This window comes from Oncorhynchus mykiss, chromosome 1, assembly GCF_057628025.1.
Source record: "Oncorhynchus mykiss isolate SJ-2025 chromosome 1, ASM5762802v1, whole genome shotgun sequence".
NCBI classification, from domain to species: Eukaryota; Metazoa; Chordata; class Actinopteri; order Salmoniformes; family Salmonidae; genus Oncorhynchus; species Oncorhynchus mykiss.
Genome location: NC_143022.1, coordinates 8539722 through 8554736, shown reverse-complemented (window position 1 = coordinate 8554736; position 15015 = coordinate 8539722). Strand labels below are relative to the sequence as shown.

Below are 15015 nucleotides of genomic sequence, written 5' to 3'. Positions count from 1 at the left end.
TCTCCCACCCAAGTCATTTGTTAAATAACTTGTGTTATGAATTGTATGGTAATGTTTATTCTCTATCTTGTGTCTGATACAATATATAGGCTGATCATTTAATTATAGATGGGTGATAATATGAGTCCTGGAATTAGTTCATGACCTAAGGAAAGAGGGATGGAGAGAGAAGGAAAGAGAGAGAGAGAGAGAGAGAGAGAGAGAGAGAGAGAGAGAGAGAGAGAGAAAGAGGGAGAGCAAAGGGAGAGGGGAGATGAAGAGAGAAAGAAAGAGAGAAATAAATAATGAGAGATAAAGAGAGAATGAAAGAGAGACGGTAGGAAAGACAAGGGTAAGAAGAGCACACACATAGGATTAAATGCTATAGTATCAATGGTACCTAATCAATAAGCAGTGTTGGAAATAGTACTACATTTTTATACGGAGTAAAAATAAAGAACATGACTGAAATAAAATGGGTTCATCCAGTAAAATTCTACTTGAGAATAAGTTTTAAAGTATTTGTTTGTAAATATACTTCAGAATCAAAGTACATGGAATTGCTAAAATGTAAAAGTATAAATCATTTCAAATTCCTTATATTAAGCAAACCAGACGGCACAATGTTCTTGTTTTTATTTATTTATGGATAGCCAGGGGCACAATCCAACACTCAGACCTAATTTACAAATTTTGTTTATGTGTTTTTTGAGTCTGCCAGATCAGAGGCAGTAGAGATGACCAGGGATGTTCTCTTGATAAGTGTGTGAATTAGACTATTTTCCTGTCAAAATGTACTTTTGGGTGTCAGGGAAAATGTATGAAGAAAAAGTACATTATTTTCTTTAGGAATGTATTTAAGTAAATGTAAAAGTTGGCAACAATATAAATAGTAAAAGAAAGTGCATATACCTAAAAAAACAACTCTTAAGTAGTACTTTAAAGTATATTTACATAAGTACTTTACTCCACTGTCAATAAGGCCAAGGTTGTTCATAAGGGACATTGTCAACCTCCAAAAATGACAAAACTTGTATCATGCAACATAATACACTATATTGTGTCAAATTGCTAAAACCTCACCATTCAGCTAATGCTGCAGGCTACGCAGCTATATGTCAAAATGTATCATTCCCAGTAATATAATACCGTTCAATTTCTCTAAAGTTCGTAATTCATGCTTGTAATAAGGTATTTTTAGAGGGACATTTTTATTTAAAAAAACATTGACAGATTAATACCTTTCTGTTTATACTGAACAAAACAGTATAAACTGTTTTTAACTGGGGGCACCGGTGAGTCAAGGTAATATGTACTGTACATGTCGGCAGAGTTAAAGTGACTATGCATAGATAATAAACAGAGAGTAGCAGCAGCGTAAAAGAGGAGTCTGGGTAGCCCTTTGATTAGCTGTTCAGTAGTCTTATGGTTTGGGGGGTAGAAGCTGTTAAGATTCCTTTTGGTCCTCTACTTGGCGATCTGGTACTGCTTGCCGTGAGGCAGCAGAGAACAGTCTATGACTAGGGTGGCTGGAGTATTTTGTTATTGACCAAATACTTATTTTCCACCATCATTTGCAAATAAATTCATAAAAAAAATCCTACAATGTGATTTTCTGGATTTTTTTTTCTCATTTTGTCTGTCATAGTTGAAGTGTACCTATGATGAAAATTACAGGCCTCTCTCATCTTGTTAAGTGGGAGAACTTGCACAATTGGTGGCTGACTAAATAATTTTTTGCCACCCTGTAGGTGTTCCTTTTATTCAGGTGGGAAAGGGCAGTCTTGAGTGCAATACATAAATCATCATCTGCGGATCTGTTGGGGCAGTAGGCAAATTGGAGTGGGTCTAGAAACATGTTGGTATTACAGATATCAGTCAGGGAGAGGTTAAAAATGTCAGTGAAGACACTTGGTCAGCGCATGCTTGGAGTACACGTCCTGGTAATCTGTCTGGTCCTGCAGCCTTGTGAATGTTGACCTGTTTAAAGGTCTTACTCACATCGGCTACGGAGAGCGTGATTACACAGTCGCTCGGAGCAGTTGGTGCTCTCATGTATGTTTCAGTGTTACTTGCCTCAAGGTGAGCATAGATGTAATTTAGCTCATCTGGTAGGTTCATGTCACAGGGCAGCTCGTGGCTGTGCTTATTTTTATAGTCTGTAATAGTTTGCAAGCCCTGCCACACCCAAATAGCATTGGAGCCGGTGTAGTACGATTCAATCCTGTATTGACACTTTGCCTGTTCGTCGGAGGGCTTAGCGGGATTTCTTTTAAGCATCTGGGTTAGAGTCCCACTCCTTGAAAGCGGAAGCTCTATCCTTTAGCTCAGTGTGGATGTTGCCTGTAATTCATGGATTCTGGTTGGTATGTACGTACTGTCATTGTGGGGACGACATCATCTATGCACTTATCGATGAAGCCAGTGACTGATGCGGTAAACTCCTCAATGCCATCAGAAGAATCCCGGAACATATTCCAGTCTGTGCTAGCAAAACAGTCCTGTAGCTTAGCATCTGCTTCATCTGACCGAGTCAGTGGTGCTTCCTGCTTTAGTTTTTGCTTCTAAGCAGGAATCAGGAGGATAGAATTATGGTCAGATTTGCCAAATGGATGGCAAGGGGAAGCTTTGAACACATCTCTGTGTGTGGTGTAAAGGTGGTCTAGAGGTTTGAACACATCTCTGTGTGTGGTGTAAAGGTGGTCTAGAGGTTTGAACACATCTCTGTGTGTGGTGTAAAGGTGGTCTAGAGGTTTGAACACATCTCTGTGTGTGGTGTAAAGGTGGTCTAGAGGTTTGAACACATCTCTGTGTGTGGTGTAAAGGTGGTCTAGAGGTTTGTATGGGTCTCTGTGTGTGGTGGAAAGGTGGTCTAGAGTTTTTTCCTCTGGTTGCACATTTAACATGCTGATAGAAATGAGGTCAAACTTATTTGAGTTTCCCTGCATGAAAGTCCCCAGCGACTAGGAGTGCCGCCTCTGGATGAGCATTTTCCTGTTTGATTATGGCCGTATACAGCTCATTGAGTGTGGTCTTAGTATCAGCATCGGTCTGCGATGGTATATAGACAGCTACGAAAAACATAGATGTAAACTCTCTTGGTAAATAGTGTGGTCTACAGCTTATCATGAGATACTCTACCTCAGGCGAGGTGCAAATCCTACAAATCCTCGAGACTTCCTTAGATTTCGTGCACCAGCTGTTGTTTACAAATGTACATACTCCTTGTCTTACCAAATATACATAGACCACCCCTTGTCTTACCAGATATACATAGACCACCACCCCTTGTCTTACCAGATATACATAGACCACCACCCCTTGTCTTACCAGATATACATAGACCACCACCCCTTGTCTTACCAAATATACATAGACCATCATCCCTTGTCTTACCAGATACACATAGACCACCGCCCCTTGTCTTACCAGATACACATAGACCGCCCCTTGTCTTACCAGATACACATAGACCGCCCCTTGTCTTACCAGATATACATAGACCACCGCCCCTTGTCTTACCAGATACACATAGACCACCACCCCTTGTCTTACCAGATATACATAGACCGCCCCTTGTCTTACCAGATATACATAGACCACCCCTTGTCTTACCAGATACACATAGACCACCCCTTGTCTTACCAGATACACATAGACCACCACCCCTTGTCTTACCAGATATACATAGACCGCCCCTTGTCTTACCAGATATACATAGACCACCCCTTGTCTTACCAGATACACATAGACCACCCCTTGTCTTACCAGATACACATAGACCACCACCCCGTGTCTTACCAGATATACATAGACCACCGCCCCTTGTCTTACCAAATATACATAGACCACCGCCCCTTGTCTTACCAAATATACATAGACCACCCCTTGTCTTACCAGATACACATAGACCACCACCCCTTGTCTTACCAGATATACATAGACCACCGCCCCTTGTCTTACCAAATATACATAGACCACCACCCCTTGTCTTACCAGAGGCCGCTGTTCTATCCTGCCGAAAAAGCTTGAAGCCCACCAGTTGTATGTTATTCATGTCGTCGTTCAGCCACGACTCTGTGAAACATAAGATATTACAGTTTTTAACGTCCCGTTGGTAGGATATAAGTGCTCGTAGTTTGTCTATTTTATTATAGATTGATTGTACGTTGGCTAATAGGACTGATGGTAAAGGCAGATTACCCTCTCGGCGACGGATCCTTACAAGGCACCCGGACCGTCATCCACAATATCTCAGTCTTTTCCTCCTGTGAATGACAGGGATGAGGGCCTTGTCGGGTGTCTGGAGTAAATCCTCCCCGTCCGACTCGTTGAAGAAGAATTCCTCCAGTACGGGGGGAGTAATCGCTGCCCTGATATCAAGAAGCTCTTTTCAGTCATAAGATCCGGTCGCAGAAATAATATGTACAAAATAAGTTACAAATAAGGCGAAAAAACATGCACAATAACACAATAGGTTAGGGGTAAAACGGCGGCCATCTCTTTCGGTGCGATTACTGCAGTACCACTGTGGACAGGAAGGAGACCTCCTTGTTCTTACTGCAGTACCACTGTAGACAGGAAGGAGACCTCCTTGTTCTTACTGCAGTACCACTGTAGACAGGGAGGAGACCTCCTTGTTCTTACTGCAGTACCACTGTGGACAGGGAGGAGATCTACAGTATCACTGTAGACATGGAGGAGATCTACAGTACCACTGTAGACAGGGAGGAGATGTACAGTACCACTGTAGACAGGGAAGAGATCTACAGTACCACTGTAGACATGGAGGAGATCTACAGTACCACTGTAGACAGGGAGGAGATCTACAGTACCACTGTAGACATGGAGGAGATCTACAGTACCACTGTAGACATGGAGGAGATCTACAGTACCACTGTGGACAGGGAGGAGGAGATCTACAGTACCACTGTAGACAGGGAGGAGATCTACAGTACCACTGTAGACATGGAGGAGATCTACAGTACCACTGTAGACAGGGAGGAGGAGATCTACAGTACCACTGTAGACAGGGAGGAGGAGATCTACAGTACCACTGTAGACAGGGAGGAGGAGATCTACAGTACCACTGTAGACCGGGAGGAGGAGATCTACAGTACCACTGTAGACCGGGAGGAGGAGATCTACAGTACCACTGTAGACAGGGAGGAGATCTACAGTACCACTGTAGACCGGGAGGAGGAGATCTACAGTACCACTGTAGACAGGGAGGAGATCTACAGTACCACTGTAGACAGGGAGGAGATCTACAGTACCATTGTAGACATGGAGGGAAGCTGTACTGTTAGATTTCAGTGCAGCCTTTGATATTATTGACTATAACCTGTTGTTAAGAAAACATACAGAACCAGTCAACGGTTTTTACATACCTACTAATTCAAGGGGTTTTCTTTATTTTTTACTATTTTCTACATTGTAGCATAATAGAGAAGACATCAAAACTATGAAGTAACACATATTGAGTAATTTGGGAATGAAAAACATTTTAAACAAATGAAAATATAGTGTGCATTTTAAATTCTTCAAAGTGGCCACCCTTTTCCTTGATAACAGTTTTGCACACTCTTGGCATTCTTTCAACCAGCTTCTTGAGGAAAGCTTTTTCAACAGTCTTGAAGGAGTTACTACTTATGCTGAGCAGTTGTTGGCTGCTTTTCCTTCACGCTGCAGTCCAACTCATCCCAAACCATTTCAATTGGGTTGAAGTTGGGTGATTGTGGAGGTCAGATCATCTGATGCAGCACTCCATCACGCTCCATCCTGGTTAAGAGCTCAGCCTCTTATAGCCTTTAGCCCTACCCTCATCCTACTCCTCTGTTCCTCTGGTGATAAAGAGGTTAACCCAGGCCCTGTAGCCCCCAGTACTACATTCCCAGGTACTACATATCTATTCCCCAGGTGCTCTCATTCATTGACTTCTGTAACTATAAAAGCCTTGGTTTCATGCATGTGCACATCAGAAACCTCCTCCCTAAGTTTGTTTTATTAGCTTTTTCAAACAGAAATTTTCATCCTGTAGCACTAATTCCAAAAAAGTTTTGGGACACTGTAAAGTCCATGGAGAATAAGAGCACCTCCTCCCAGCTGCCCACTGCACTGAGGCTAGGAAACACTGTCACCCCAGATAAATCTACTCTTCTATTTTTACCAATGACCTGCCACTGGCATTAAACAAAGCCTGTGTGTCTATGTATGCTGATGATTCAACCATGTTCGTTTCAGCAAACACAGCGAATGAAGTGACTGAAACCCTTAACAAGGAGTTGTAGTCAGATTTGGAATGGGTGGCCAGTAACAAACTGGAAGTGAACATCTCTAAAACTAAGAACATTGTATTTGGTACAAATCGTTCCGTAAGTTCAAACAGTCCTGCAGACTCTAGTTTTGTCTTGATTATTGCCCAATCATGTGGTCAAGTACTACAAAGAAAGACCTAGTTAAGCTGCAGCTGGGCCAGAACAGAGCGACACCTCTTGCTCTATACTGTAATCAGAGGGCTAACTTAAATACTATGAATGCCAGTCTCTCTTGGCTAAGAGTTGAGGAGGGACTGACTGCATCACTTCTTCTTTTTAGAAGAAACTTTCATATGTTGTAAATTGCAAATGGTTTCCATAGTAAACTTACACAGCTGTGACACACACACTTACCCCACCAGACACGCCACCAGGGGTCTTTTCACAGTCCCCAAACCCAGAACAAAATCAAGAAAGTGTACAAATTATATAGAGCCATCATTTCATGAAACTCATTTCCGTCTCATATTGTTCAAATGAACAGCAAACCTGGTTTCAAAAACAAATAAAGCAACACCTCACGGACCAATGTCTCCCCCCTATCTTGACTTAGATTTTTTTGTGAATGTATTGACATGTAGACTATGTGTGACATTTTTTAATTGATTTAGTTCTGTCCTTGAGCTGTTCTTGTCTATTAATGTTCTGTATCGTCATGTTTCATGTTTTGTGTGGACCCCAGGAAGAGTAGCTGCTGTTTTTGTAACAGAAAATGGGGATCCCAATGAAATACAACAAAATAACTTCCTGTATGTCGACACTCTAATCAAACAAGGATGTGGTTTTTGGATGATCCCCTACTTTGCATGTCATTGATCCGTGTCTTGCGTGACAGATCTTCATCTTCATCATCATTGATCCACCATCAACATTACAATTCAGAAAACGTCTCAGATGACCCCAATGAATTGTTGTTAGTAATGAAACAGTGGTTTTTGTGAAAGCATGTTTATTTGTCAAAGAAAAATAAATGTCATCTAATATAGTAATATAAGTCAACACACTTACTCAATGCAGCCAGAAGATCAAACAAACAATTGTTAAGTTATGCTAATTTTAAGGTAATTGTTTTTAAATCTAAACAGCAGTTGACAACATGGGAGACTCTTAAGTCTTGTACACGGTGGTGTAGTGGAGGGTAAGCACTATTTCCACACATTTTGTATTTTACACAAACATTTAGCCACCGATCGTGGAAAAATGCAAAGAAAATATAGGGAGCGTTACTTTATTCACAACGAATGGCGTTTAACCACCTATTTTTTGTAATGACATCACTGGTTGCACGAATTACTCCAGATGCTGATGATGACGATGAAGCTGAAGGTGATGAAGATGCAGTAGACACCAAACAGCAGCCGGTCGAGGATGTAGCCCACCTGCATCCAGTCCTGGGAGATCTGGTTCCCGTCCACATGCTGGGCCACCTGGAGGCGGATGGACTGGAGCTCATTGCCCAGATTCCTCAGCTCCGCCAGGGCTGGATCGCCTGCCTCTGCCCACATCTTACCTGGTTCTCCTGTTTGAACCTGTCTCTCCACCGTCACTAGAGGGCAGACTTTCATGTCTGTTTCTTAGAGACGAGGGAAGGAAGGGAGAAGGTGAAATTATGAATATACCTCCTAAAGACAGAAATTATTGGTTGTCTAAGGTCGGACCTAGTCAAGTGTCTGGAAAAATGTATCAGAGTGATTCCTGCATTTATGTTACTGTTCAGGCCTGTGATTAAATGCTTCACTATATTGCATTGGGTTGAACAAGTCAAGGATCTGCTAACTGAATGAAAGTCTGTGTAATTGTAAATCCCTGGAGGATCAGACAGGGTACCTCCTGCAACTGGATTGAGGATGATCTTGTCCTCTCCGGATTTCTGAGGCAGCCAGACGAGGGTGCCCATGAAGCGCAGGACGAGCACTCGGACCCAGCCAGGCACTGGGTGGAAGTTACTGGAGCCGACCAGGAGGTTGGTGATGAGAATAGTCTCCAGCAAGCTGGCCACCATCAGAGCCAAGCAGATGGCGAAGAACACATCTGCATGTGCAGGAGGAGGGAGGTGAAGAGAGGAAAATATTCAGCCACTCTTAGGAGGACAAAGGAAGTGGACTTCAGCTAATTAAATAACACCTAACTCTATGACTTACGACAAAAATTGTGTTTCCAGTACACATGTTTTCACTTATCTTTTTTTGACCCCCTTTTCATGGTATCCAATTGGTAGTTAGTCTTGTCTTATCACTGCACCTCCCGCACAGACTCAGGAGAGGCTATCCTCTGAAACACAACCCAACCGCACTGCTTCTTGACACAACCCAGAAGACAGTACATCCAACCCAGAAGCCAGTACATCCAACCCAATGTGCCATAGGAAACACCATACACCTGCACTGCACCCAGCCCACCACAGGAGTGACTAGTGCATGATGAGACAAGGATAACCCTGCCAGCCAAACCCTCCCTAATCAGGACAATGCTCTGCGTCGCCCCATGGACCTCCTGGTCACAGCTGGCTGCGACAGAGCCTGGGCTCGATCCCAGAGTTTCTGGTGACACATCTAGCACTGCAATGCCTTAGACCACTGCGCCACCTGGGAGGCTCTCATACTCACTTATCAATGGTATGGTGCTTCCTGTGACTGGCAGCAGGTCATTCACGATGAGCAGGAAGACGGAGTAGCCAAAAATAAGGCTCATCTTGAAGGAGGAGCGGTCCACGTTCTGGGGAGGCAGCAGGAAGCTGAAGAGATCCACAGTGATGAGAAAGAAGCTGGGGATCAGGAGGTTCACCACATAGAGGGTTGCTCTGCGCCTCAGGACAATCTACAGTTCAGAGACACAACGGTCAATGTCAACCTTCAAGGGTGTTTTGGTGTTATGCAACATATTCTCATTTCAGACAAGACAAAGCCATAATTAGCCGGGTTAGCATCCTATGTGTGAAACATGAAGTACTCTCTGAAACAATTGTTATGCTCGGAATATAGAGAACTCAACGTTCTGTAGTAGTAGAGCCAAATTAATGGCATCTGAGAAATTGCAGTGCTTTGGGTTCGTACGTAGAAGCAGAGCTCATCATATGGGTTGCTTTCTCCCTGATCGAGTGCTGATAAATTGAACCTCCTGGATTTGATGTCCATCAGCTCCCACTCCCCTTCGGTGGACAACACGCTAATGGAGCGTTTCAGGATGTCCTCCACCTTCTTCCCTAAAATAATCCTTATGTCCGACACTGCAGGGGAGAAAAATGAATGGGACATCCTGGGATGAATGGGTTGAACCTATATGGAAGCAGAACATGATCTGTACTGAGGGGATGGTAAACTTGGGCCTAACACCAAACAGATCCCTTGGTTGACACCGAGTAATTGATCAAAAACTCAGTTGAACGAATGGACCATCCTGTTTCACATCTATCATTTCAGATCACAAGATAGAGTCAGGATGTTTTTTTGGGAGAGAAGGAGCGATGGGTTTGGCATAGGATCCTTATGTTCAAAGAGGCCCTAAAGCATGGTTGCATTGACGTCTTACCGCGGTGGATGTAGGAGTTGAAGGTGAAGGTGCAGTTCTGGACGTCAAAGGGGAAGGTGTAGATGTCCAGGTTACAGGAGCTAACCACTCTGACAGGTTTGGCTTCTCGCACTTTACCAGTGTGCTTAATGTACACATAAGGGATGATGGGAGATCTGTTTTCATCCATACTGTAAAACAGGGTGAAACGGGGACAATTTCAAACCATGGGCATGATATAAATCATATGTTTTATATTTTTTAATTGTGACTGAATCTGTTACAAGTGCAATAAAAAGGGGCAGAATTAAAATGTTTGTAAGGATATCCTTCCCCCTAAAAAATTATAATAAGAATAATCCTATGAGTAAAACAAGAAGTATTTTCTGAAACAATAGTAATGCTAGAAATATAGAGAACTCAATGTTTGGTAGTAGCAGAGCCAAATTAATGGTGTCTGAGTAATTGCAGTGCTTTGTTTCATGCATGTTAATATTAGAAGCCTCCTCCTCCCTAAGTGTTTTATTCACTGCCTTAGCACATTCTGCCAACCACCAAAACCCCTGAAATTTCCATCCCTAACTATAACATTTTCTCACAAGATAGAACTGCCAAAAGGGGCGGAGTTGCAATCTACTGCAGAGAGAGCCTGCAGAGTTCAGTCTTACTATCCAATTTGAGCTTCTACTTTAAAAAATTCACCTTTCCAGAAAACAAGTCTCTCACCTTTGCCGCTTGCTATAGACTACCTTCTGCCCCCAGCTGTGCCCTGGACACGATATGTGAATTGATTGCCCCCCATCTATCTTCAGTGCTTGTGCTGTTAGCTGACCTAAACTGGGACATGCTTAACACCCCGGCCATCCTACAATCTAAGCTTGATGCCCTCAATTTCACACAAATTATCAATGAACCTACTCGGTACAACCCCAAATCCGTAAACACGGGCACCCTTATAGATATCATCCTAACCAACCTTTGAATACACTTCTGCTGTCTTCAACCAAGATCTCAGGGATGACTGCCTCATTGCCTGCGTCCGTAATGGGTCTGCGGTCAAATGACCACCCCTCATCACTGTAAAACGCTCCCTGAAACACTTCAGCGAGCAGGCCTTTCTAATCGACCTGGCCCGGGTATCCTGGAAGGATATTTTACCTCATTCCGTTAGTAGAGGATGCCTGGTTGTTCTTTAAAAGTGCTTTCCTCACCATCTTAAATAAGCATGCCCCATTCAAAAAATGTAGAACCAGGAACAGATATAGCCCTTGGTTCACTTCAGACCTGACTGCCCTTGACCAGCACAAAAACATCCTGTGGCGTACTGCATTAGCATCGAATAGCCCCCGCGATATGCAACTTTTCAGGGAATTTGGGAACCAATATACACAGGCAATATACACAGGCAGTAAAGCAAAGGTCAGCTTTTTCAAACAGAAATTTGCATCCTGTAGCACAAACTCCAAAAAGTTCTGGAACTCTGTAAAGTCCATGGAGAATAAGAGCACCTCATCCGAGCTGCCCTGCACTGAGGCTAGGAAACACTGTCACCACTGATAAATCTACGATAATCGAGAATTTCAAGAAGCATTTTTCTATGACTGGCCATGCTTTCCACCTGGCTACCTCTACCCCGGTCAACAGCCCTGCGCCCCCCCACAGCAACTTGCCCAAGCCTCCCCCATTTCTCCTTCACCCAAATCCAGATAGCTGATGTTCTGAAAGACAATCTGGACCCTCTCTAAAATTAACCGCCAGAATTGTTGCAACCCCTATTATGGAGCCTGTTCAACCTCTCTTTCGTATCGTCTGAGATCCCAAAATATTGGAAATCTGCCGCGGTCACCCCCCTCTTCAAAGGGGGAGACACTCTAGACCCAAACTGCTACAGACCTATATCTATCCTAACCTGCCTTTCTAAGGTCTTCGAACGCCAAGTTAACAAACAAATCACCGACCATTTCAAATCCCACCGTACCTTCTCCACAATGCAATCTGGTTTCTAAGCTGTTCATGGGTGCACTTCAGCCACGCCCAAGGTCCTAAACGATATCATAACCGCCATCGAAAAAAGAGAGTACTGTGCAGCCGTCTTCATCGACCGGCTTTCAACTCTGTCAATGACCACATTCTTATCGGCAGACTCAATAGCCTTGGATTCTCAAATGACTGCCTCATCTGGTTCACCAACTACTTATCAGACAGAGTTTAGTGTGTCAAATCGGAGGGCCTGTTGCCCGGACCTCTGGCAGTCTCTATGGGGGTGCCACAGGGTTCAATTCTCAGGCCGACTCTTTTCTCTGTAAACATCATTGATGCCTCTCTTGCTGCTGGTGATTCTCTGATCCACCTCTACGCAGACGACACTATTCTTTTTACTTCTTTTTACTTTTTTACTCTGGACACTGTGTAAACTAACCTCCAGACGAGCTTCAATGCCATACAACTCTCCTTCTGTGGCCTCCAACTGCTCTTAAATGCAAGTAAAACTAAACGCATGCTCTTCAGGTGTCTGGTTAGACTGTAAACTCTCCTTCCAGACTCACATTAAGCATCTCTAATCCAAAATGAAATCTAGAATCGGCTTCCTATTTCGCAACAAAGCATCTTTCACTCATGCTGCCAAACATACCCTCATAAAAAACTGACTATCCTACCAATCCTTGACTTCGGCGATGTCATTTACAAAATAGCCTCCAACACTCTACTCAATAAATTTGATGCAGTCTATCACAGCGCCCCCCGTTTTGTCACCAAAGACCGATATACTACCCACCACTGCGACCTGTATGTTCTCGTTGGCTGGCCCTCGCTTCTAATTCGTCGCCAAACCCACTGGCTCCAGGTCATCTATAAGTCATTGCTAGGTAAAGCCCCGCCTTATCTCAGCTCACTGGTCACCATAGCAGCACCCACCCGTAGCACGCGCTCCAGCAGGTATATTTCACTGGTCACCCCCAAAGCCAATTCCTGATCTTAATTATTTTGCCACTATGACCTATTTATTGCCTTACCTCCCTTATCTTACCTCATTTGCTCACACTGTATATAGACTTTTCTACTGTATTATTGACTGTATGTTTGTTTTACTCCATGTGTAACTCTGTGTTGTTGTTTGTGTCGCACTGCTTTAATTTATCTTGGCCAGGTCGCAGTTGTAAATGAGAACTTGTTCTCAACTAGCCTACATGGTTAAACAAAGGTGAAATATATATTTTTAAAAATATATATTTGAGATTCTTCAAAGTAGCCACCTTGACAGAAAGTGTGTGGACATGCCTGCAGTCAGCATGCCAATGTCCCCAGCACAAGGTGCACCTGTGTAATAATCACGCTGTATAATCAGTTTCTTGATATGCCTTGATATGCCACATGTGTCAGGTGGATGGATTAGGTAATCCATCCACCTGACACGTGTGGCATATCAAGAAACTGATTATACAGCATGATTATTACACAGGTGCACCTTGTGCTGGGGACAATAAAGGGCCACTGTAAAAGGGGTAGTTATGTCACAAGAGATGTCTCAAGTTTTGAGGGAGCGTGCAATTGGCATGCTGACTGCAGGCATGTCCACCAGAGCTGTTGGCAGAGATTTGAATGTTCATTTCTCCACCATAAGCTGCCTCCCCTGTCATTTTAGAGATTCTCGCAGTACGTCCAACTGGCCACACAAGCGCAGACCATGTGTATGGCGTTGTGAAGGCTAGTGGTTTCCTGACGCCAACATTGTGAACATTGTGAACAGAGTGCTCTATGGTGACGGTGGGATTATGGTATGCGCAGGCATAAGTTACGGACAACAAACACAATTTGATCAATTGTCAATTTGAATGCACAAAAGTACCGCAGGGCACATCCTTAGGCCCATTTGTTATGTTTTTTTAAGGTGTCTGTAATCAATATATACATATCTGTATTCTCAATCATGTGAAATCCATAGATTAGGGTCTAATGAATTTATTTCAATTGACTGATTTCCTCCTATGAACTGTAACTCAGTAAAATTGTTGAAATTGTTGCATGTCGCGTTTATATTTTTGTTCAGTGTATGTTGAAGTAGTTTTAGTGCCAAAAAAAGAGTTTAAATATTGGTCCAAAAAAATGATACATGTCCTGATCTTTCTTATAGCTCTCAGATATACGACAGACACTTTAAAACAAACTTCCTTATCAACATTTTTAGACTTTTGTTTTTCCATGTATTAGTCTGTTATTCAATGTGTTTCTATGGGCTAATATCAGGAAGACCAAAGTCAATGTTTCATCAAAAAAATAAGTATATCGTATCTATATAGACTATAGAGATGTTTAACTCACAATTCATTGATTACCACATCTGGTGACCAGAACCTTTCCCTGGGGAGAGAAATATTGGCAGAGCCGCATTGGACTGGGTCCCAGCTGAAAAATTCATTCTCCCATTCCTAAAACAACACATTAGCAACAATACAATATGTTTGTAAGCAGCATTTAAAATTATAATATGATGTTAGGATACATTCAAAGATTAAATGTATTTGGTTTGTTTTAACCAAATATATATTACTATTGCTATCCAGTACATATTGGTGCCCTAACAAATATGAAGTAATGTGAAGTAAGGTCCTTAACACAGGTGCTGTAGGGGAATCAGAAACCAAAGTGCACATTGATAATGACTCCCATACACTGTGTACGTATACTTGCAAAAATAATAAAATAATATGCTCACCTTCACCAGCCAAATGTAGGTGTACAACAGTTGTGCTTTTTCCTCCTGAAAAGAGAATTACTTTTTGTTGTAGGATACAAAGTAAAGGCAATAAAGACACATTTTCAATAGATCTACAAAACAGGATGTGGAGGAACATTCAGAACTATATAGCACATGTCAAATACATTGATGGATTTAATGGTATGTCTCCTCAGGTGAACTAGTTGAAAGGGATACCATGCTGTCCTACTACTCCTTACCACACCCAGGATGCCGTAGAGGGTGAAGTACATGCTGATGTTGGTGGGGGTTGAGAGGTTCATGACAGGTCGTATGGAGTACAACTTCATGACGTTCTCCAGGGCGGCCAGAAGGGATATGGTGTTGGGGTTGGTGCAGTTCACCACTATCTTACATCTCAGGCATGGCGCTGGGGAAACAATGGTAACCATGCTGCTTTATATTGTGGTTTTGTTATGGTCCTGTGTTCCTCAGTTAGTAGAACATGGCACTTTC

General features: G+C 42.8%; 1 protein-coding gene across 1 annotated transcript; it reads right to left on the bottom strand.

The window, feature by feature from the left end:
• Positions 1-7570: 7570 nt before the first annotated feature.
• On the bottom strand, positions 7571-14951 carry LOC110501328 (5-hydroxytryptamine receptor 3A). The gene is made up of 8 exons (XM_036989290.2): positions 14760-14951; positions 14518-14562; positions 14124-14230; positions 9825-9994; positions 9350-9522; positions 8903-9113; positions 8124-8327; positions 7571-7869 (listed from the first exon to the last, which is right to left on the bottom strand). Exons 1-8 carry the CDS (start codon positions 14949-14951, stop codon positions 7571-7573), a joined length of 1401 nt encoding a protein of 466 aa, XP_036845185.2.
• Positions 14952-15015: the final 64 nt, after the last annotated feature.

Excerpts from the sequence above, each read along its gene's own strand:
- LOC110501328 (XM_036989290.2), bottom strand. The coding sequence starts at position 14,951 with ATGGTTACCATTGTTTCCCCAGCGCCATGCCTGAGATGTAAGATAGTG. Across the intron at positions 8,328-8,902 it reads AAGCACCATACCATTGATAA|ATGTGTTCTTCGCCATCTGC; the intron begins GTGAGTATGAGA and ends CTGCACATGCAG. Across the intron at positions 7,870-8,123 it reads CCTCAATCCAGTTGCAGGAG|AAACAGACATGAAAGTCTGC; the intron begins GTACCCTGTCTG and ends CTCGTCTCTAAG.